The sequence below is a fragment of the Podarcis raffonei genome, chromosome 8, assembly GCF_027172205.1.
Source record: "Podarcis raffonei isolate rPodRaf1 chromosome 8, rPodRaf1.pri, whole genome shotgun sequence".
Classification (NCBI taxonomy): domain Eukaryota; kingdom Metazoa; phylum Chordata; class Lepidosauria; order Squamata; family Lacertidae; genus Podarcis; species Podarcis raffonei.
This window is the reverse complement of record NC_070609.1, coordinates 71,867,632-71,892,622: the sequence shown is the minus strand read 5'-3', so window position 1 is coordinate 71,892,622 and position 24,991 is coordinate 71,867,632. Positions and strand designations below refer to the sequence as shown.

At 43.8% G+C, this 24,991-nt stretch overlaps 1 protein-coding gene across 2 annotated transcripts in view; it reads right to left on the bottom strand.

The window, feature by feature from the left end:
- Positions 1-14,784, bottom strand: part of LOC128419722 (C-factor-like) — a 28,512-nt gene extending 13,728 nt beyond the window's left edge. Inside the window, exons 1-6 of one of the 2 annotated variants that reach the window (XM_053400752.1) lie at positions 14,595-14,784; positions 9,081-9,132; positions 7,707-7,894; positions 6,180-6,335; positions 3,441-3,551; positions 548-1,877 (exon numbers count right to left, since the gene is read on the bottom strand). In XM_053400752.1, the coding sequence (XP_053256727.1) occupies positions 1,764-1,877; positions 3,441-3,551; positions 6,180-6,335; positions 7,707-7,894; positions 9,081-9,132; positions 14,595-14,735 (762 nt within the window). In that variant the 5' untranslated portion in view covers positions 14,736-14,784 and the 3' untranslated portion in view covers positions 548-1,763. Of the gene's footprint in view, positions 1-547; positions 1,878-3,440; positions 3,552-6,179; positions 6,336-7,706; positions 7,895-9,080; positions 9,133-14,594 lie in introns of those variants that run through there. The other variant, XM_053400753.1, reaches the window with a different exon arrangement.
- Between the last annotated feature and the right edge of the window lie 10,207 nt (positions 14,785-24,991).

Here is a 24,991-nt window from a genome sequence, read left to right as displayed (position 1 = left end):
AACACAAAGCAAACTATGGGGGCATTGATGAAGTTTTATTACAAAAAGGGAGGGGAGCTGATGGAACCCTAAAGATATTTGGTAGTAAAGTGCTTACTCAAATGCTCTATGGTGTTGAGATCTGGTGCTCCGAATCAAACTCCATTTAAATACTGTGCAGAAAACACTCTACCATCAGGAATATCAGAATCTCTTCTTCGTACAGAATCCAGGTGGCCAACAATTAAGGCAAGAGCGGACTGTGCTTAGTTAATGTGTATTAAAAGAATTGCTACCATGCCAATCATTTCCCCCCCTCTGCTGTACAATATGGAATTGAGTGATAAGCAACTCTGTAAACCAGCTTGTCAAGATGTTTCAGACTATTATTATTTTCCAGAACTGAACTCTGCATTGACTTTGAGTAAGTGTCAGCTATGGGATTGGCACTTCTGGATAGAATTCAGAAGGGACACGCAACTAATTAGAAACACCAGATTTCCCCCTTGGCATCTGCTCTTGAGAACAGAGCATTTTAGAGATAATTATCTGACCAGACTCTCACCAGTTTCCTTAAGAAATGTATTTATTGAGCTGCGTTTCCAAGTGATTCCCACTGCAATTTGGGATGACTGCTGCAAGGTCCTGTACACAGATAGACTTTGTATTTGTGGTCAACCTCAGGTGGAAGACATTCATGATCTGTTAGCCTGCAGCTTATATAGACCCAAGATCACGTTCTGAAACCGTTGTTCACACAATCAAGCAGGTACACCCTGACAGAAATGGTTCCATTTCTTTTGAGTGACAACAATAGCTTTGCAACACAGAGTGGCCCTCTGTGCACTGGGTGCAAAATAAATAAGGAAAAATGAGATAGATGAAATCACTATAAGTTGTGGTGGTGATTCGGAGGTTTAATCTGAAATCAAGCTAGATTTGAGCTTTTTGGTATCTCTGCTATCTTGCCTCTGTTACATCATAGACATTGGCCTATATTATAGATGTGTGTTCTGTATTACTTTATGAATACTATTGCTACAAGTTTGTCATGGCCTCTGGCCAGAACAATAAACTTATGGACTATATGTTGTAAATTGCTTTGTGATGCCTTGTGGGAAGCAACTAATAAATGATTTATTTATTTTTTTGTATTTTTACTAGCAGGAAAGAGGAAATACACCAGTGGGATTTTCTGTCTTGAGTATCCAAATTAATCTGAGCCCTCTTGGACACTATTCACCACGACCTTGTTGGGAATACAACAGCAGGGATCATTCAGTTAGTAAGCTAAGTGTTCACTATTGACAGCCAGAAGAACTCTCAGAGTGGAGGTGTTGCCGAGCAACTAATCAGATTGGCATGACCCTTGCTGAGGTAATCCATGCTTTGATAGGCTGAGACAGTTTTCTGATTGCTTGTGTGGTAGAATACTTGTCCCAGCTATGGATGCAGCCTGGCCTAACTCATACGGAGGGCTGGGAATGTCGCATTCCTGAAACCCTAGAGAGCTGCTGCCGGTCAGTGTAGACAATACAGAACTAAATGGACCAATGTCTGACGTGATATGAGGCAGCTTCCTATGTGGGAGGCCTGTCAAACAGTTACTAGCTACGATGGACGGAGGTGGATTTCGGACCACATTCAATACAGCTATTGCTACGTGTATGTTAAAAACACAGTGAGGCGGAACACCAGTGAGCAAATCAAAGTCCATTCCTGTTAAAATGTGTATATCCAGATTCAAGCTGTTGCTTCAGGTTCTTGGAATCCAGGAGCTACTGCTACCAGGGCAAAGTTTTCCCTTCCCGATCCAGGAAAGCACCATTGTCTTTTTCGCTGAGCTGAGCTAAAAGAGAGATGATCGATGGGACGGCATCTTGCACTTTCAACGGAGCCTAGGAGAACAGAGGAGAAGGTTGGAGAGAGAGAGAGCAAGCTTATTACAGCAGCAGTGTCCTTCAAAATAAAATAAAGGAGACCCACACATAAAACACATAAGACTGGTTCTGAAAGACCCACATTGGCTCCCAGCATGTTTCTGGGCACAATTCAAAGTGTTGGTGCTGACCTTTAAAGCCCTAAATGGCCTCAGTTAGTAGTCCATTGGTAGCCAGTGTTAGAAACTCAGATATATAAGCCAGGCACCAAACGGCTCCTTAAACCAGGGTTACAGTCACCAAAACGGAATGCCTAGTTGCCATTTTGGGGCCAGGACAGTACTGGACAGTACCTAATTTATTTCTTCTAATTAAACAAATAAAAGAACATAACAAACGTGGGATGCAGGTGGCGCTGTGGGTTAAACCACAGAGCCTAGGACTTGCCGATCAGAAGGTCGGTGGTTTGAATCCCTGCGACGGGATGAGCGCCCGTTGCTCAGTCCCTGCTCCTGCCAACCTAGGAGTTCGGAAGCACATCAAAGTGCAAGTAGATAAATAGGTACCGCTCTGGCAGGAAGGTAAATGGCATTTCCGTGCGCTGCTCTGGTTCACCAGAAGCGGCTTAGTCATGCTGGCCACATGACCCGGAAGCTGTACACCGGCTCCCTTGGCCAATAAAGCGAGATGAGCACTGCAACCCCAGAGGCGGCCATGACTGGACCTAATGGTCAGGGGTCCCTTTACCTTTAACAAACATGTACGAGAGAAACAGCTCTCTCATACTGCTATCTTGTCTCTAGACAAGATGTTTAGGGAAGCTTTTAATGTTTAATATATTACTGTGTTTTAATATTCTGTTGGAAGCCACCCTGAGTGGCTGAGGAAACCCAGCCAGATGGGCGGGGTATAAATAAATTATTATTATTATTTTTTAAAGAATATTTATTAAGGTTTTTAATACAATAAAAGTAAAAAGGAAAAGACAGAGTAAAAAATAATAACAAAAATACAGAAAAAGAATAATTAAAAAGAAAAGAAAAAAGAAAAAAAAATAAAACATGCAGATTTTCCATTTCTCATTTTCCTTTAACATGTTTCCCGGACCTCCTCATACCTCCCTTTTTTGTATTCCGATTCAAATTGTTAGTTCAGCAAATCCTTACCATTAAGTTTTAACCTGTTTCTAAACCTGTTTCTCATGTTCCCTTAAAACATTACAGCTGGAAACCACTTAATTTCTATCCAACATCATTCTAACATTCATTAATTTTACAATATTTCTGTAAGTAATCTTTAAATTTCTTCCAATCTTCTTCTTCTTCTTCTTCTTCTTCTTCTTCTTCTTCTTCTTCTTCTTCTTCTTCTTCTTCTTCTTCTTCTTGACAGATCAAAGAAAAAGCCACACAGTGCTGGAGATGGAAGTCTGGAAGAGTAGCTTCTGCCCCCTCCTTTCTTTCTCAGAAGGACCTGATGATCCTTGCGATGGGAGGGATGAAAATACTGACAGGAGCAACAACACATGGCGGGCAAAGAACTTACTTAAACAAGAGTGGGGGAGAAAAGATTGCCTTTACTAACCTGTGTCCCTCCCATATCCGTTTGGATCCAGCCTGGGTGGAGGGCGATGCAGAGGATCCCTTCCAATTTCAGGTCTGTAGCAAGGGACTTCGTGAGCATGTTTAGTGCCGCCTTGGAGGGAGGTCAGGGAGAGAAGTGGAAAGAGTTAGATGACACGAGGCTTTTAATCTCAGAGTTGTGGGTTTGAGCCCCACGTCCGGCAAAAGATTCCTGCATCGCAGGGGGGTGGATCTGATGACCCGCGTCATCTCGACAATTCTATGAAAACTCATCTTTTTCCTTTCTGCAAAATTCTTTTATTATTGAGCAATGAACCACTTTTAAGCAACAACAAACACGTCAGTAATATCAGGAATTCGAAACATCGGGTCAAAGCCAATGCTTGTCCTACTCAAAGCAGACTCATTGGAGTCAATAGACCTAACTTTGCCACGTTCATTAATTTGAATGAGTCTTCCAAGTAAAACTTCATTGGACGCAACTCATGGGAGTTCCCACTGATAATTATTCTTTTTTTAAAATTTCTAATAAGAGCAATTATGCATTAACACTCCCCCCCCCACACATATCTTGATATAGAATTATAGCTAAACTTTGCTCAAATAAGAAACATCCAAATTAATGAAGCTAACTTACCGGTAAATCCTGCCCATTAATTTGAATGGATCTACTCTGAGTAATACTAATGTTGGCAGCAGTCCGCCTTTTAAAAAGAACTCAAAATAAATTATTATAAGGAGGTTATGTGGCATTTCAGCTAATGTGAACCAATTCACTCTCTGCCAACTTTTATCCCAAACTATCAAGGCCAGAGTGTTTTCATTTAAAATATAAATAAAACAAAGGAAGAAAGCATAGTTTCAAGCAGTGACTACTGATCTCTTCCTAGAGATAAATTCTATCATAATTTGGATGGAATTTGCCATCCCAATGAAGTCCTTGCATCAGCATCAGGAATCTTCTATCAATCCTTATCTCAAGGACAATTATGACTGAGTGAATCAAAAGCTGCTGAAAAATCAGGATCGATTGACGGATTGCATTTTTATCTCACTTTTCATTCAAATGAATCCCAAAGAGGCTTACAAACAATAAACAACAACAGCATAATAAACCATAACAGAACATCACAAATACAGCACAAATCATATAATGTATCATATCTAGAAGATACACATGTGACGAAACCCCAAGACCATACTTTAGCAACTTGTGGGCAGGTTTTCTCCAATAATTAAACCCCTTCCTATTAATGTCAGTCTGGTCCAAGCCTATCCTGGTTTCTTGGAGGCCAGTCATGTAATATTTCTTCAAAGGGGTAACCACCTCCTTATCAGTTATTTTGTTAGCTAGTCCTGCCACATTCCAAGAGATTTACCTACAATAAAAGTCTGAAGTGATGCCCCTCCATAAAAGGCTGAAAAATACCGGGTATTCCTATCTGACCCTAAAATCTCACGTTGCGTCAAGAGGCGATAAGAGCGCTCAGCTCTTTGTCCCCTATTCTCTTCATACGTCTTTTTCTCCAGCTCTTAAATTTGCAGAGGGTGTGCTGCAACCTTCCTCAACTAATACAATATCATTCCTGTCAAGGTAACACCTAATATTTGAATCCCTGGCTGGCTAGGGAATGTTAGGTGTTTGTAGCTGACTCACTGTGCATGCATCAGGAGGAATGATTTTGTTTGCTTCTGAAAATCTCATCTCGCCCAAGAAGAGCTAAAAAACCCTTAATGGCCCTTTGGAGATAAAACCGGGTGTCAAATTAGATCTGTTTGTTGGGAACCCAGCTCCACAGATCTAACCAGAGGGATGATATCAACTGGAACCACTATTTGGACATTAACTTTTACTGGCAGGGGATATCAAGCTATGGTAATATGTTAGCTCTTTGGAATTTGAGCTCTTTTGTGCAAACCCAGTCACCTCTCTATCCTGGTTCACTACCTTCTACCTTGCCAACTTCCTTTCTTATTGTGCAGTTAGGTTCCCATCCCATCAAGAACATAAGAAGAGCCTGTTGGATGAGCTCAATGACCCATCGCGACCTGTATACTCTTCTCTCACAGTGGCCAAACAGATGTACGTGGGAAACCCGCAAGCAGGGTTTGAACACCAGAGCCCTCTCCCCTCCTGCGGTTCACAGCAACTGCCAGCAGAGGGACGAGCCAGGAGGGAACCAGTCTAGCTTCTCTAGGGAAGGAGTTCCAAAGTCTGGGAGCCACCACCAAGAAGGCCCTCTCCCGTATCCCCACCAAGGTTGCCTGTGAGGGTGGCGGGAAAGAGAGAAGGGCCTCCCCCTGAAGATCTCAGAGCCTGATCAGGTTCTTACGGGAGAATATAGTCCTTCAGATAGACTAAGCTGTATCTAAAGCTACCTTCAGAGCTATATTCCAATTTTCTTCCCAGTCAATAGGTGAAATCGGTCCAGTTGCCTCCTGCAGATTAATAAGGTCTGCCCCATCTCTTCCTGGAAATGTTGGGGACTGAGCCCAGGGACCTTCTGCATGCAAAGCAGATGCTCCAACACTGAGTTAGAGCCCATCCATTCTAAGGATTCATGGTTTGGAGCACTGCTGAGTAGATCCATTAACTTCAACAGGTGTACAACAAGTTAGGAGTAGCATCAGATGCAACTCATCACTTTGAAAGTTATCTTACATCTCTTCCCACTCCCCCTGCCCGCCCGCCCGCCCCCTCTCCATTCTCCCAATATAACTACCTACTAAGAACACTCACCTTCGAAATTCTGTAAGGGTAAATCGCGTGGTAAATGTCATTGGATTTTGCAAGCCCTATGGAGGCCGAGAGGGATGACATGTTGACAATTGCAGCACGGTGACACCCCATGGTGGCACTTTGGTTGGCAGCTTTCTTCAAAAGTGGCAGAAATGCCTAAAGGAATTTATTTATTTTTAACGGGAAATCAGAAGGTGATGTCTGCACAGGCAATGTATTTTTTAAAAGAGCACGCGGTTAGAATTTTCTTAAAACGAATAAAAACATAACCTTTCAGCAAGTTAGCAAATCCTACAAAAGGGGGAATACACTCTGCAAGTTAAAGCAAATTTGCATATCCTCTAATTTCCTATCTCCTGAGAAATCTTATTTGGAAATTCTTCCAGCTTCTGAGATTCAGGCAGTTCTGAGATTCAAACCGATCCTCCAGGTCCAAAGGAATAGAAACTCAATTTATTTATCTATATATTAATTTATTGGGGGGGGGACTGAACATAAGGACTAGAAACTTGATTTTTAAAAAAAATGATCAAAAGTTGTGATTTCTCAGTGAAGTGAAATTCTGCAGCCAATTTCGCAGTGGACTGTTTCTCATGACCACCTGTGTGAAACAGAGCTGAAATGAAGAGTTCCCAAGACATCAATGACTGACTGCCTCTCTACTAGAGCCCCAGAGTCCATCTACAGGAACCAGGTGTGGAGGCAGATGCAAAATCTGTGCCAAGCCAATGTGAGCGATACGCTGGGTACAGTGCAACTTTTATCTGAGCTATCATGGATAAGGAATTCTAGGAACATACTTTAGATGGGTGGGGTGGGGGAGGGAAGACAATAATTGTTTAGAACGACTTGGGAGTCAGAAACTCTTGCCAGTCACAGACATGTAGGAGCCTGTGTTGCACCAGATCAGACCATTGACTCAGTGGCGTAGCGTGGGTTGTCAGCACCCGGGGCAAGGCAAGTAATTTGCGCCCCCTAACCCGTGGATTTGCTCCCCCTAACCCTAACCCCCAGATGTTGCGCCCGGTGCGGCCGGCCCCCCCTGCACCCCCCACGCTACGCCACTGCATTGACTCAACTAATCAGTATTGCCTGCATCGATTAGAAGCAGCACTTCAGGGTTTCAGATAGAGAATATTTCCTAGCCAGGCCTGGAGATACTGATAGAGATTGAACCAGGGACCTTCTGCACGTAAAGAAAATGTTTTACCACTGAGCTACAGCCCTTCTTCTACCAGAGCAAACCACCCACGGACCCACATCTACCTTCTTCCCAAGCCATTCCATGTTAACTCAGGCTTAAGGCTGCAAAGCTGACAGGTCCACATACAGGTTCGAGCACTTTTGAGCTTTTTTTAAACACTCTAGCGATATATAAATCTTACAAAATAGGTTAAGCAACAGGCAGCTTAGCAACCAAACAGAAGAACCACTGTTAGTTAAATGTCCCTAGCTGTTGGCTGCGGCAGAGGACGACTTGCCCCAGGCGACCACGGTAGATGCCAGATTTACCGACTTTGTTCTTACTTTGGAGAGCATTAGCTGGGCAACAGTGTTGGTCTCGAAGGTCCTGAGCATGGCTTCCGTGGTGACGTCTTCCAGAGAACCTAAGACATTGATGCCGGCGTTGTTGATGAGGCAGTTCAGCCCTTTCTCCCCAACAATGTCTTCCACCTCCTTGACCGTTTCCTTGATGCTGCTTTCGGAAACCACATCTGGATTCGAGAACACAGGAGAAGATGATGCATAAGAGAGAGAGTCAGACTGCCGGTCTATCTAGCCCAATACTGTCTACATTGACTGGCAGAAGCTCTCCGGGCTTTCAGACAGTAGACATCCCCAGCCCTACCTGGGGATTGAACCTGTCAACTTCTGCATAGCTCTCTCACCGAGGTGTCCAGAGCGGATGGGGAGGAGAGAGCAGTTAAGGAGTAACTGCTCCAGAACAATGATCCATAGGTCAGCCTTTTCTATAGTGACTGGCAACTAGGGATGTCAGAAAATTCTGCAGAGAAATGAAGTAGAATTTGCTGCAGTTCACATGCTGGTCTGTGTGCAAGAATGGAAATCGGTCAACGACTGGGATTTGTTCTCTTCGTTGTTGTTCTTTGCATTTGCAATTGATGTGCAATTCATGGCCTTTCTCCCACGGTTGTTTGTAACCAATGTTTTACTCAAAGTAGACCCATGGAAATTAATGGGCCCGTCTTAATTATGCTCAGAACATAAGAAGACTCTGCCGGATCAGGCCAGGTGTTCATCGAGTCCAGAGCCCTGTTCTCATAGTGGCCAACCAGCTGACCCCAAGGGAAGTCCACAAGCAGGACCCAACTTACAGCCATCCAAGTTGGTGGCAGGCCATCGTTGCCTCCAGTGGCAGTGAGTTCCATAGCTAAACTATGCACTGCATGAAGTAATATATTCTTTCACCTGTCCTAAACCTTCCAGCTTTCAGCCTCATTGGACGTCTCCAAGTTCTCGTGTTACAAAAGAAGAAGAAAAGACATGCACTCTTTCTGAATAAAGGAGGAAAACATTTCCTTATCCACTATCTCCATGCCATTTTGTAAATTTCTGCCATGCCACCTCCAATTCACCTTTCTCTCAATTAGAAAATCCCATACTTCCAAACAGGAGAGTTGTCACATCCCCTTGTCCTTCAGTTTCAACGGGTTTACTCTGAGCAGGACTAACACTGGATACAATCCTATTTCTTTCGGTGTCTCTCAAACTTGGGTCCCCCCAACTGTTGTTGGACTATAACTCCCATCATCCCTAGCTGGTAGGGCCAGTGGTCAGGGATGATGGGAGTTGTAGTCCAATAATAGCTGGGGACCCAAGCTTCAGATACATTCATGGGGGCCGTCAGGCGCAGAGCAGAAGAGGAAACTTTTTGCTTACCAAGCGGCAAAACCCTGATGTTGCTGTACTGCTTGCAGAGTTTCTGTAGCTCCTAGAAAGAAAGAACAAGACCAACACTTGTGGACATCCCATCTGCCTAAATGCATTTTAATGGCAGCCCTTGCCAGCCTTCCTCCACCCATAGGATAGCAATAGTATTATTATTATTCGTCTTCTTTATTAAATGTATTTACCGCCCATCTTCCGTAGATCCCTGGCAGGTTCACAACATAAAAATACAATACAAAAACCACAAAATACATAATAAAAATGCTTCTTTAATCTCCTCCTCTTCTTTTGCTTTCTGTCTCTTTCGGTCTCTTTCCCCCCTTTGCTTCTTTCTGCCTTTGTTCTTTGTTATATTAATCAGCTGTTTTAATTTCAGCGTATTATAAAAGTACACTTTGTAATGGGTGCGAACGTCTGTATATTTTTGAACAAGTATCAATAAATAAAAAGGGAAAAACAAACAAACAAAAATTAAAGGATGAAAAACAAAACCGTAAAGCAGGCACATGGAATGAGCCCAGTTGCAAAGATCTGAAAAATAATATGAGTCCAAGTAAAGAATAGTAGTGTTATCAGAGTATCAAGTCTCATTCCAGGTTTGCCAGGTTTGGGACGAGGCTTGTCTTGAAAAGGACGGATTTGCCGTATACGTCATAAACACGGGCAACCCTTGTTAATTAAAGGTGGTGTAGTGTGGTGTAGTGGTTAAGAGCGATGGACTTGTAATCTGGTGAACCGGGTTCGCGTCTCCGCTCCTCCACATGCAGCTGCTGGGTGACCTTGGGCTAGTCACACTTCTCTGAAGTCTCTCAGCCCCACTCACCTCACAGTATTTGTTGTGGGGAGGAAGGAAAAGGAGATTGTTAGCCGCTTTGAGACTCCTTAAAGGTAAAGGTAAAGGGACCCCTGATCATTAGGTCCAGTCGTGACCGACTCTGGGGTTGCTGCGCTCATCTCGCTTTTTTGGCCGAGGGAGCGGGCGTACAGCTTCCGGGTCATGTAGCCAGCATGACTAAGCCGCTTCTGGCGAACCAGAGCAGCGCACGGAAACGCCGTTTACCTTCCCGCTGGAGCGGTACCTATTTATCTACTTGCACTTTGACGTGCTTTTGAACTGCTAGGTTGGCAGGAGCAGGGACCAAGCAACGGGAGCTCACCCCGTCACGGGGATTCGAACCGCCGACCTTCTGATCGGCAAGTCCTAGGCTCTGTGGTTTAACCCACAGTGCCACCCGCGTCCCTAGAGACTCCTTAGGGTAGTGATAAAGCGGGATATCAAATCCAAACTACTACTACTACTTCATAAAAGAGCACCAATCCAACCCTACAGAAAGTAACGCTGAAAGCGCCCCATCAGATTCGCAGCGTTAACCAAAGTGGGTGACTCACCTGGGGGTGGGTTTTCTGGGCTGGCAGGCTGGACCCCCTCGATGCTCAGCCAGTGGGCTACGAGAGAGGGGAGAACCAATAATCCCCCACCCACACACAACACATTTCAAAGGGCATTGGATGTTAATCAGCCAAAGGCTCTGTTCAGTTTCTGTTAATTGGTTCTCATGGGAAACTTACAGATTCTGGTTTCGCACAATTAACTCAAGGCAGTGTCAATTTACTCTTGGCAGAAAGCCCAGGTCAGCTTGACCTAGAAACTACTTACTCTGATTGGTTAATGACCAGCACTCAACTCTGTTATCTGGGAATGCTACCACAGTTTGGGTTAGGTGTGTTAGGTGTGTTAGGTGTAGGAGTGCTGTGTATGGTTAAGAGAGAGAGAGAAAGAAAGGATTTATTTTGCTTCGTTTTGTATGCAGAAACTCTGCTGGTTTTATTTTTCCTTTTAATAAATCCTGTAAATAGTTATTCTGAGTCTAGCTGACTAGTCATTTCCACCTCAACTAGCTTCTTCGCCGTGCAGGAAAACTCTGCTACGTTTGGGCTAAAGCCATTAGAGCTATGCCTGACACTTCAAAGTTCCATGAGGCTCGGTTGAAGAGGGGCATTTTATAAGCAAGGTGCCAAGTAAGCCTTCCTGGGGAGAGCATTCCACAAGCAGGGAGCCACCACAGAAAAGGCCCATTCTCATGCTGCCACCCTCTGCACCTCTCATGGCAAAGGCACACAGAAAAGGGCCTTAGATGATGATCTCAGGTTCATATGGAGAGAGGTGGTACTTAAGGTATTGCAATCCTGACATAATGCAACAGGACCCCCAATATGCTGCATGTCTGTATGGGGCAGCGGCAAGGGACTGCAACCGCCTGCCTCTCAATTTTTATCTGTGTTTGAATCCAGCCTAGGCAAGACCAATCTTCTCCTGTCAAGGGTTTAACTGGGTTGTCGCCTTTCCACCCCCTAGGGAGAATTGTACACCCCTGATAGTTAGCTAGGAGCGCAGGTGGTGCCGTGGTCTAAACCACTGAGCCTCTTGGGCTTGCCGATCCGAAGGTCGGTGGTTCGATTCCCCACGACAGGGTGAGCTCCTGTTGCTCGGTCTCTTCTCCTGTCAACCTAGCAGTTTGAAAGCATGCCAAAAAGTGCAAGGAGATACAGTGGTACCTCAGGTTACATACGCTTCAGGTTACATACGCTTCAGGTTACATACTCCGCTAACCCAGAAATATTACCTTGGGTTAAGAACTTTGCTTCAGGATAAGAACAGAAATCGTGCTCCGGCGGCGCAGCAGCAGCAGGAGGCCCCATTAGCTAAAGTGGTGCTTCAGGTTAAGAACAGTTTCAGGTTAAGAACGGACCTCCGGAACGAATTAAGTACTTAACCTGAGATACCACTGTAAATAGGTATCGCTCCAGCGGGAAGGTAAACAGCATTTCTGTGCACTGCTCTGGTTTCGGTGTTTCATTGCACCAGAAGCAGCTTAGTGATGTTGGCCACATGACCCGGAAAAACTGTCTGCGGACAAACACCGGCTTCCCTCGGCCTGTAAAGCGAGATGAGTGCCACAACCCCAGAGTCATCTGTGACTGAACTTAACCATCAGGGGTCCTTTACTTTTAATATTTAGCTAACTGGTACGTGAAGTACAATTTACTGTACTAAGAAAGTATGGAACAAGGCAGGTCAAGGTAAAAGGAATCCCAGCTTCACAAACACACTGAGCTGGCAAGGACTGACCAGGAAACAAACTTTGGGATTGCAGTACGTACGTTAATGAAAGCAGAAATCATTGTGGTTTGTGATGAAATACTACCCTAAATAGTTATTTGGATTCCACCCTTTCCTCCTAGGCAATAAATGATAATTACAATGATAACATCTACTCTGCAAGTCCTTCTTCTCTACTGCAAATCATTTTTCCTGAGTTTGGAAATCTGAGAGTCTCTCCCAGCCCCACCTGGAGACGTAAGCGATTGAACCTGGGACCTTTGGAAGCAAAGCTACCGTTCTACCACACTGAGTGGCAGCTCTTCCCAATGGAATTCACAGCCCAGGGAACTAGAAGGTGCTGCTCAATCACAAGAGCGCCTCTGAGGATGCACAGAGTGTTCTATCCTCCCTGCAAAATAGACACAGACAGAACTCATCTGCCCAGCAGTGAGGTGCAAAAAAGAATCTATCCAAACTGGGGGAACAGGGATTAAAATAGCAGAGAGCGTTCAGTGTACTAAGCGAGTGTAGAGTGAGGTATATTGGAAAGAAATTATTCCAGCTGGTTCCTGAGATCAGTGTTTCTCCCAGCTGTTGTTGGACTACAACCCCCATCATCCCTGACCACTGGTCCTGCTAGCTAGGCATGGTGGGAGTTGTAGCCCAACAACAGCTGGAGACCCAAGTTTGAGAAACACCAGCTTAGGTTGTTCTTAGGTTGTTCACCAACCTATGTTCTTAGGTTGTTCACCAAAGATTCATTCTGATTTGCCTGTGGGAAGATTAGATGATGTTGGCACGATGAGCATTAATCCCCACTTGTTTCTGGGAAGCCTGGACGATGTTGCCTCAAAGCAACCAATAGTCTGTTAGCTCAAAAAGTCCGACCTTTTGATTGACCTGCCAATCAAAAAAACTGAGGCGGAAGTAGCCAAAGACTATATTATCTGAGTCCTGGAAGATTTTCTCCCTGTCTTGCAGGCCTGTTCCGCCTAGCTGGGGGGGGGGGGGCTGGACAGACTCCAGCTACAAAAACTGAGGCTGCTGAACAGCCTCTTGGTCTGGGGTGTTTGCATTTTTTTGTTGGGGGGGATGTTGCTGTTGGGTGTGTTTTTTCCTGCATCTTTATTTTGGATCTTCTTGTGATTTATGTGGAAATTGTTCGGTTTGGTTGTGTATTTTAAAATGTTTTATTAACATTTATTAACATTTATTATGACTGCTTTTGTTATGTCATAATTACGTATTTTTTTTCATGCTGCAAACCACCTTGAGCATGGTTTGAACTTTGGAAAGGCGGCGGCAAATAAAAAGTACAAATAAAAGTACAAATATATGGACATAATCAACTTTAACTGTGCAATCTTGATTTGGCCGGTATGCCAATTAAATCTCACTCAGAAAGCAATAGCAACTGTCTGCATTGGGTAGAGTTAAAGAAAGAGATTTAAAATAAAACTGGCAAGGTCATCTAGCCCTTATATAAATCCATGAGGCAACCACATTCACTGGAAGACTGACTGGTTTTGTTCAACTCACTTATCCAAGAGAGCCGGATAATAATTTTATGAAAAAAATCTGTCTGGTTTTCCTTAGCATCTATGGAAAAGCAGATAGTAGACCCCAGAACCCCATTGCTGATACAGTGGTACCTTTGGTTACATACACTTCAGGTTACAGACTCCACTAACCCAGAAATAGTACCTCGGGTTAAGAACTTTGCTTCAGGATGAGAACAGAAATCGTGCTCCGGCGGCATGGTGGCAGCAGGAGGCCCCATTACCTAAAGTGGTGCTTCAGGTTAAGAACAGTTTCAGGTTAAGAACAGTTTCAGGTTAAGAACAGACCTCCGGAACGAATTAAGTATTTAACCTGAGGTACCACTGTACAGGCATACAGTGTCTTGGAAAGGGGGAACTTGAGGGTCTCCCCATTCTGGAGCAGAGGGGAAATCTTCAGAAGGGCTTATAGCGCCACTATCGGGAAAGTAAGGTGTCTCCCACAACTATCTGCATAAGGAGCATGATTTAGGATGCTCTCTCCAGATCTGAGATTTGGGTGCGGGGAGGAGAGAGGAGGGTCTCAATAGTTATTTATATCCTCCCTTTCCTCCCAAGGAACTCAAAGCGGTCTCCGCAGTTCTCATCTCCCCCCGCCCTCTGTTTCATCCTCACAAAACAGCCCTGCGAGTTAGGCTGGTCTGGCAGAGCCGGGGACTAGTCCAAGGTCGCCCAGTGATCTTCATGGCGGGAGGGGAGCAGGATCCGAACTCCCGTTTGCCGGCGTTGCCTCTAACCACTACACCACTCTGTCACGTGGCTGGCCACTGGGGGGATCAGGATCCTGGTCCAGGTGGGCTTGGGGGGATTCGGGTGCGTGCAGGTGAAATGCGTCCGCCTTACCTGAGCGCTTTCAGGGCACCGGCAGGTGGCGATGACGACTTCTGGGCAGGTGGAGGCAGCCAGGAACCCCTTGACCAAGCCCAGGCCGATGCCCCGGTTGGCGCCGGTGATGAGCACGGAGCGGCAGAGCGCTTGATCCATCGCAGCGCGCAGGGAGCCTCCACTTTTTGGAGCGCCGAGGAGGTTTTTAAAAGCAGGGCCACGCCCCCTCCCGCGAGGCCCCGCCCCAAATCCCGCCCCCTCCGAATCTTGACGCCATTCAACAAACGTGGCGGTGAGCCAGGCGAGAAGAGGCTTTTGTTTATTTACTTATTGATGCGGCAAAAAAGTCTCCCCGCTTCCGCCTCCTGATCAAAAGGGAGTCCTAAAAACAAGGGATCCCACGTGAGCTCTGCACTCTGCATATGTAGGCGTGTCAGACCCTCCAAGTGTCCCTATTTTCCCTGATTTAGAGAATCCCTGATTTCTGATTTGATTCCAGATTGTCCTCTTTTCCTTAGGATGCCCCTATTTTCACTGGAGAAATGTTGGAAGGTACGGAGTTATCCAGTGCTGTTTTTTCTGGGGGGACGCAGAGATATGCATACCCCTAAACATTTTGTGAATCTAAGTTTGGCCTCATTGAGGCGCAGCATTCAGCTCCCGTTGCTCGGTCCCTGCTCCTGCCAACCTAGCAGTTTGAAAGCACCTCAGAGTGCAAGTAGATAAATAGGTACCGCTCCGGAAGCGCTGCTCTGGTTCCCCAGAAGCGGCTTAGTCATGCTGGCCACATGACCCAGAAGCTGTACACCGGCTCCCTCGGCCAATAAAGCGAGATGAGTGCTGCAACCCCAGAGTCGGCCACGACTGGACCTAATGGTCAGGAGACCCTTTAAAGGTAAAGGTACCCCTGCCCGTACGGGCCAGTCTTGACAGACTCTGGGGTTGTGCGCCCATCTCACTCTATAGGCCGGGGGCCAGCGCTGTCCGGAGACACTTCCGGGTCACGTGGCCAGCGTGACATGGCGAGCCAGAGCTGCACACGGAAACGCCGTTTACCTTCCCGCTAGTAAGCGGTCCGTATTTATCTACTTGCATCCGGGGGTGCTTTCGAACTGCTAGGTTGGCAGGCGCTGGGACCGAGCAACGGGAGCGCTCCCAGCCGCGGGGATTTGAACCGCCGATCGGACCTTTCAATCGGCAAGCCCTAGGCGCTGAGGCTTTTACCCACAGCGCCACCCGCGTCCCGTAGGAGTCCCTTTACCTTTACCTTTTTATTTCAATATGAGTAGGAAAATGAGAGTACTGTACTGCTAAACATTTTTTAAAAGAAAACAAGCACTGGAGTTGTCTGACCCCCAAGCCATCTGAAGGCAATTCTGTGTATAGGGAAGTTTTATTCATGTTTAATTGTGTTTTTATATATGTTGGAAGCTGCACAGAGTGGCTGGGGCAACCCAGCAAGATGTGTGGGGTATAAATAGTAAAATTACCATTATGGAATGGGGCACCCCTATTTTCATGAGAGAAATGTTGGAGGGTATAGCCAAAAATATAAGCACCACCAACCCCCTTCTGAGTTATATTCCTTTTTTAATCATCATTTCGTGCGATGTGATTGTAAAACAAGCAAAGCTCAAAACGGTTTACAAAAAGAACAGTGAAAAATATTCGGGGGAAATAAGTTTTAAAGTATTTGAAATTGAAACCAGCAGGGTGCTCTCAAGCTGGGGGGCACGTGGGGCAGGGGAAGCACGTGGTTCCTCTGACAGCAGTTAGCGGCTTTCCTTGAACCACTGCTAAAGTTAAGCTTCCCCCCACACTGAGAACCCAACTCATCCTTGAGATATCTATCGATACCCATATCCATATTAATATTGACACATAGATACAGATACAGTGGTACCTCAGGTTAAGTACTTAATTGTACTTAATTCGTTCCAGAGGTCCGTACTTAACCTGAAACTGTTCTTAACCTGAAGCACCACTTTAGCTAATGGGGCCTCCCGCTGCCGCTGCGCCGCCGGAGCACGATTTCTGTTCTCATCCTGAAGCAAAGTTCTTAACCTGAAGCACTATTTCTGGGTTAGTGGAGTCTGTAACCTGAAGTGTATGTGACCTGAAGCGTATGTAACCTGAGGTACCACTGTATAGACATATAAAGATATTTTAAAAATTGATATTGAGTTGTGTACAGTGGACGCTCGCGTTGCAAACGTGATCCGTGTGGAATGCACGTTCGCAACCCGCAGCGTTCGCAACCCACGTCTGCGCATGCACAGGTTGTGATTTGCCGTTTCTGCGCATGCACGACCGCCGAAACCGGGAAGTAACCCGGTCCGGTACTTCCGGGTTTCGGCGGTCCACAATCTGAAAATACGCAACCTGAAGTGTCTGTAACCCGAGGTATGACTGTACTTTGCTTTATACTCTCCCCCCCCCTTTTAGTAAAAATGCAACTCAGCATTGACGAAAAAAATGATTGTCCTCAGTCTGCACGGTTCACAAACAGTGATCCACCCATCGGAAAGGGCGTCTGGCATGCAATGCCAAACACCTTGCCAATTCCAAAAGGTCTCGGCCCATAAAGACAACACTTGGCAGGAGTCACCATGGCTCTTTATGGCTGCAGATCTGTGCTTATCCACCCGAGAGCAAACCCAGGGTCAGTGAAACAGGGAACCTGCTGGAGCATAGTCCCTTTTGGCATGGCAACCGTGGCAGATCCCCAGAATTTCCCCTAGCCCCAGAGTTCAGCAGCTTCAGCCTGGGGCAGACTTGAATACAGCAAGTTCTAGGTTCGATCCCTGGCACCCTCTGGGTAAAGGTAAAGGGCCCCCTGACCATTAGGTCCAGTCGTGACCGACTCTGGGGTTGTGGCGCTCATCTCGCTTTTTTTTTTTTTAAGATATTTATTAGAATTTTCAAAATGTTACAGAAAGAAAATACAAACCAAGTAAAAACAGAAAAAATACAAAGAATAAAAATAGTTAACAGAGTGAAGAAAAAAGAAAAGAACAAACCCCTTCCCACCGTGTAAGAAAGAGGAAAAAAGAAAAATTCAAAATAAAAAAGACACAAAAATGACAATAATACAACAATCCCAAACCTTTAAAAAAAAACCATTTAAAAACAAATTCATTATTTTCAGATCCTTAACTGTCATTACCTTCTTTCTTAGACCTCCTCCTCCTCCCTTCCTTTGTATCCTAGTTATTAATTATCCCAGCAAATCCTTTCCTTTCGATGTTTCATAAAATTCTATCATTACCTTACCCTAAATTATTTTAATCTTATCTTTCTATAATAGAATAAACCTTAAAATTTAAAAAGCTTATGTCTTGACCTTACCAGCTTCTTATAATCGTAATATTCTTTCATAATTCTTTGAGCATCTTTACTAAAGCCAGGTGATTTCTTCCAACATTTTTCTATCATTCATCAACTTTATAAAACATTCTAATAATGAAAGAAAAAAAAAGATATAAACAAATCCAATCTTTATCCAACGTCCCTTCTTCCTGGTTCCGGGTTTTGTCAGTCCTTGTTCCCATCAGTCTAGCCCATTAGCCTGGTAACCTTATGTCCGAGGCCCTCAAGTCACTTCCATGGCCCTTCCGCGGCTCTTCTTCATATTTGTAACTGTAATTTCCCTTATCTCCTGCTCATGGTAACTCCAGCTTAACAACGTCTCTTGCTCGTGGTAGCTCCAACTTGACAATGTTTTTAACCCTTCTCGACAGATCAGACCCTGTTCCGTATTCATCGCTGCATTCCATGTAGTATTTAAAAGCATGTTTCAAGGGCCCTCCAAAATTAAGAGCCCCCACAGTCCCAAACATTTCGCAGCCCATTACCATATTTGAAAAGTCCAGACATCCCAACATAGGGGGGTCAATCCAGCCCCCCATTTCCAAACCACACCAAGCTTTCCCTTTCCAGCTCTGGCTTTTTCCAAGTTCATTTGTCCAGTCCGAAAGATCATACTCCTGTTGGGTCTGTTCTGTCAAAACACACTCCTGATTTAATGCCACAAACTCCTATTCTGTCAAGACACACTCCTGGTTTGAATCCTGATTAGGCTCCACATATTTTCCCACTGTCTGGTCAAAATATCCCACTGCCTGTTCAAGATTTCTAGTCGAGGTCACCATCCAGTTCACCTTTTCATGTAATTCTTCCAGTAGAGCATTTGTTTTGTAAAAAGCACACAACAAGGCTTCTGAGTACATTGTCCTGCAAGGTCAAATACTTGTTCCCACGGTTACTCTGTAACAGCTGTCGGTTCCCTGGAGTTAGTTACAATTTCACAAACTCTCCCTAGGGGGAAAACTTATTTTTATTCTTGCTACAGAATTTCCTTTTTAGAGATACTTTGTCCATACATATTCCTTTAAAACGCGAAAGGGAACAATGGAATCGCAAAGTTTCTCTTCTTTTAGCTATCTGTCAAAAAGCAATTGTCTTTGGTCAATGAGCTTCCCACATCAGTCCTGACACCCCGCTCCAGGATCAGGACGGAGGAAAATTACTTCCCTTTAAAGTCACTTCAAACAGTCCAAAAAGAAAAGATTCACAATTTAAAATGTTGAAATCCAATCTTTTAAAAACGATTTTCTGAGCTCTAGTTTAATTTGCCTTTGCTTTATTCTGTTTACAAAAGAACGGAAGAGTGACTTCCTGTTTAGCTCTTCCCGTTCCGTACCAAATTCAAATAAAATATTTTTTTTAAAGTCCAATTCTGTCCTGCTCTCAAATCTTTGTTTAATATCCAATTGTTCAAATTCTTAGTACTCACGGGTGCTTATTTTAGAGTCCAAATTGTCCCAGGAAAAAGGCAGCGCTCTCCGGCAACAGCTACGTGGGGCGCTCATCTCGCTTTATTGGCCGAGGGAGCTGGCATACAGCTTCCGGGTCATGTGGCCAGCATGACTAAGCCGCTTCTGGCGAACCAGAGCAGCACACGGAAATGCCATTTACCTTCCCGCCAGAGCGGTACCTATTTATCTACTTGCACTTTGACGTGCTTTCGAACTGCTAGCTTGGCCGGAGCAGGGACCAAGCAACGGGAGCTCACTCCGTCGCGGGGATTTGAACTGCCTACCTTCTGGACTTCCGGTCGGCGCCAGCGATTAATGGCGGGTTCCCTCTGAGCTCCGGAGGGAACCGGCTCCGTGAAGCGTGGGTCTGGCTGCTGCGGTGAAGCGGAGACCCGAAGAAATCGCAGGCAGTGAAGCCTGCGAACTCGGAGACTCGGCGGGCTCCATTTGCTCCCCCCCCCGACTGCAAGGGAGCCTTTTTAAAGGCTTCTGAACGGAGCGGGGGTGAGCGGCGCGGAGCTGAGAGTCCTCTACCATCTTTTACCATCTTCACGGGGCGAAGCCGCAAGCCATTGTCGGAGAGCGCCTATTCCTTTCTGGAAATTTGGACTGAAAGCAACTACCCGTGAGTAGGGGTAAGAAGTAAAGTTTTTATCAAAAAATTTAAGTTAATTTGGCACCGAAACGGGAGAAGTATAAACAGGAAGTCTGCTTCTCCCGACTTGTAGACAGAACAAAGCAAAGAGACTGTAAAGCAGTAACTTTGGAGGACGTTCTTTAAAAATCCTAAATCCACCACCAAAAAAGAAGGATCCCCCTCCTCTTAGCAGGGGTGGAGGGGTAACTTTAGAGGTCTTTTTTCCTGCAAAGACAGCGAGAAGTATAGCTATATCTGCTGCCTCTAAAACCTGGAACGGACTGCATTTGACAGCTGTCAAAGCGCTAGAGTTAAAGAATACTGATACTCTACGAAAAGATACAATTGTTTTTTAAACGGACTTGGATATAAAATGTAACTTTTGATTGAAAGTGTGTATAGTTTAAGAACAAAGGGGAGCTACTAGGACTATATTTGTTGCAACTGAAACTGGAACAGTGTCCCCCTAGAGGAGACTTGTTGTAGCAAACACCAAGCTACAAAATAACTGAGCCTGGAAAATTCCCTTTCAAAACAAAGTGACTAGGCATGAGACTGACCTTGGATTGTGTATGGGAGTGCTATGGCAGATGAGAAGGGCAAGATAGAACAGACGGAAGAAAAGACGCTCAGGTCTGGGAAACAATACAAAATAGATACTGCTCAGCAGAGAAGGGCCTCAACATCTGGAGCAGTTGGCACGTCAGGAGTTGCGGTTTCACAACAAAGGCTAAAGGCGATGTCATCTCAAGATCCACTTGCTCAGGCACTTAACAAAATTAATGCATCACTGGAAAATCTAGCTAAACAGGTTGCGGAGACAAATAAGCAAGTAGCTGAGGCCTCAGCTAAAATTGATTTGAATACTACAAGCATAAACACTACAAGCATAAATGAATTGGGAAAGAAGGTGAACTCTAATACACAATCTATTGAGAAGCTATTAGAAGAATCGGCTACGACCAGGAAATTAGCTGAAGAAGCAAAGGAGATTGCAACTGCTGTTCAGGAGAGGATACCACCGGTATATAAGAAACTAGAGGACCATGATTTGACTTTGTCTATGCTGGAACTTCAAGGGAAAGAGAGGAACTTGAGACTTCGGGCAGTGCCAGAAAAAGAGCAGGACAATTTGGTGGAATATCTTACAAAGGAACTTACAGAATTTTGGCAAAAAGACCTGGGGAAGGAAGAAATTAAGATAGTGAGCGCCTTTAGGATTGGCAGGAAACAAAGAAAGAACAGAGCAAGGGATTGCCTGATTACTTTAAGAACAAAAGAAGAAAGAGATAAAATTTTGAATCTACAGTACCAAAGAACTCTGGAAATTGAGAACTCTTTTGTGGAAATCTTCAGGGATATACCTAAACTTATATTGGATGTCAGGGCCCACTACAGAGATCTGGTGGACCTATTGAAAAGTAACAGAATTCCCTTCAGATGGGAATTTCCCCAAGGTTTATCTTTCAAATTTAAATGAAGGAAAATGAGAATAAGAACTGTGGAGGATAAAGACAAATTTCTGAATGATCACGAGGAGAATCTACAGAAGGGAGTGATTGGAGAGGAACCAATTGTTTCAGAAGAAATTCGAGACATAGCAAACTTATCATTTGGACTTTCTGAGCCGGGGAAAGACACACCACCGACAGAGGAAGAACAACAACTGGGTGCAGTTGGTGGGAGTAAGTAATTCACTATGGCTCTGCAACTTCTAAGCTGGAATTGTAATGGCCTCAATTCCCCCCGAAAGAGGAAAAGTGTATTTCATATATTAAGAAAAGAACAATTGGATTTGATTTGTCTACAGGAAACACATATAATGAGGCTCCACAGGAGGTTGCTCATAAATAAGAGATTGGGACAAGAATTTATTTCATCTGACAAGGTTAAAAAAAGAGGAGTTGTGATATATGCAAAGGAGAAACTCACACCGAAACAAATTTTTAAGGATGAGCAAGGAAGATATTTGGCTATTGAAATTCAATACAAGGAGCGAAATTTCTGATTGTAGGGGTCTATGCACCGAACGAGGGGAAATCTGAATTTTTTAAGAAGTTGCATGAAGTTCTTATGGACTATATGGACTATAATATAATCTTAATGGGAGACATGAATGGAGTGGTTTCTACAAATATGGACAAGGCACAAAGACAGGTAGTTACCAAAGATGGTAGACTACCAAAGACTTTTTTTGAATTGACTGACAATATGGACCTGATTGACATCTGGAGAACTAAGAACCCCTTAGGGAGAGAGGGAACTTTCTTCTCTGAAGCTAAAATGACCTGGACTAGAATTGACCAAATTTGGATTACTAGAGGAATGGCACCAAAGATAAAAAAGTGGAAATCTGCCCTAAAACTTGCTCAGACCATAATGCAGTAAAGATGGAGATTAAGCAAATGACACCTGGCTCCTTTAGATGGAGGATGAATGACACCCTATTTAGAGATGAAGAAGTATACAAAAAGGCCCAAAAAACTTTGAGAGACTATTTTGAAATAAATTTGACTACTAATGTTGAAAAAAGAGTAATTTGGGAAGCCAGTAAAGCCGTGATGAGAGGGTTTTTGATTCAACAGAATGCAATAAAGAAGAGAAGTAGAAATGAGAAAAAGGATAAAATTCTGGAGAAAATAAAAGAAGGAGAGAAAAAACTGAGAGTAAAGCCTAAGTCACAGGAGATCCTGAAAGAAATAAAGTTACTTCAGGTACAATACATGGAATTGATGAACCAGGAAATAGAATGGAAAATTAAACAAATGAGACAGAAGACATTTGAATCAGCAAACAAATGTGGGAAACTATTAGCATGGCAACTGAAAAAAAGACAAAAATTAAATACAATTACAAATCTGGAAGTGGAAGGAAAAGATATACATAACCCAACTGAGATTAGAAACTGCTTCCAGAAGTATTTTAAACAACTATATGCACAAGGGCCACAGAACGAAATGGACATAGATCGATTTTTGAAGACAAACGGATTACAAAAAATCTCACAAGAAAGTAAACTTATGTTGAACTGTAAAATATCTGACCAGGAGATAGAAGGTGCCATTCAGAATATGCAAGTAGGCAAGTCTCCAGGACCGGATGGGTTGTCTTCCTGCTACTACAGACTTTTGAAAGAGTGGCTATTGCAACCATTGAAGGAAGTTTGTAATGAAATTCTGGAGGGGAAGAGGGCACCAGAATCGTGGAAAGAGGCCTACATTACACTAATACCAAAAACAGAGACTGAAAAGACTCAACTTAGGAACTACCGTCCCATATCCCTATTAAATGTGGATTACAAAATCTTTGCTGACATTTTAGCTAAGAGACTGAAAAAAGTACTGATTGAGGAGATTCATAAGGACCAAGCGGGCTTTCTTCCGGGTAGACATCTCTCTGATAACCTAAGGAACATAATTGACATTTTGGAAAAGCTAGAAGTGAACATAAATACAAAGGCAGTTTTGATATTTGTGGACGCGGAGAAAGCCTTTGTCAACATTTCTTGGAGCTTTATGAAAAAGAACCTACAGGGTATGGGGGTAGGCCATGGCTTTGAGAATGGTATTGGTGCAATATATTCAGAACAAACAGCCAAACTAATTGTAAATAATGTGGTTACAGAACAGTTCAAGATAGAAAAAGGGACACGACAGGGATGCCCAATTTCCCCTCTGCTCTTTATATCGGTCCTGGAGGTTTTGCTGAATATGATTAGAAGGGACCGGATGGTTAAAGGGATACAGGTCGGAGCTAAACAGTTCAAATTAAGAGCATTTGCAGATGATCTAGTTTTGACACTACAGGAGCCAGAATCTAGTACCAAAAGAGTTTTAGAATTAATTCAAGAATTTGGTCAGGTTGCAGGATTTAAATTGAATAAGTTAAAAACCAAGGTTCTTGAGAAAAACTTAACACCGATTGAGAGAGAAAAGTTTCAGAATGAAACAGGCCTGACTGTGGTTAAGAAAGTGAAATATTTGGGGATTAATATGACAGCCAAAAATGGGAATTTGTTTAAAGATAATTATGAAAAATGTTGGGCTGAAGTGAAAAAAGATTTAGAGATTTGGTCGAATTTGAAGCTTTCCTTGTTGGGTCGAATTGCAGTTATAAAGATGAATGTATTGCCTAGAATGTTGTTTTTGTTTCAAACTTTGCAAATTTTGGACAAAATGGACTGTTTCAAGAAGTGGCAAAAAGACATTTCTAAATTTGTCTGGCAGGGCAAGAAGCCTAGAATAAAATTTAAGATATTAACTGATGTAAAGGAAAGAGGTGGATTTGCCCTGCCAGACTTCAAACTTTATTATGAATCAGCAGCATTCTGCTGGTTGAAAGATTGGCTGCTTCTTGAGAATACGGACATTTTGGATCTTGAAGGTTTTAACAATGTATTTGGGTGGCATGCATATTTGTGGTACGACAAGGTTAAAGCACACAAAGCTTTCAAAAACCATATTGTCAGGAGAGCACTGTTTAATGTTTGGATTAGATATAAGGATTTATTGGAAAATAAAACTCCAAGGTGGTTGTCACCAATGGAGGCTAAGGCTCAGAGAAAACTTAATATGGAGGCCAAATGGCCAAAATACTGGGAAATTTTGGAACAAGAAGGGGACAGACTGAGATTGCAGAGTTTTGAGAAACTGAAAGATAAAGTACGAGATTGGCTGCATTATTATCAGATAATGGAGGTTTAGAATACAGACAAGAAAGTTGGTTTCCAGGTGGAAAAATCTAAATTGGAAACAGAATTGTTAGAATCCAAAACTAAGACTTTGTCAAAAATGTATAACTTGCTGTTGAAATGGAATACTCAGGATGAAACGGTTAAATCTGTAATGATTAAATGGGCACAAGACGTTGGACATAATATTATGTTTGCTGACTGGGAACAGTTGTGGACCACAGGGATTAAATTTACGGCATGTAATGCCTTAAGAGAGAATATTATGAAA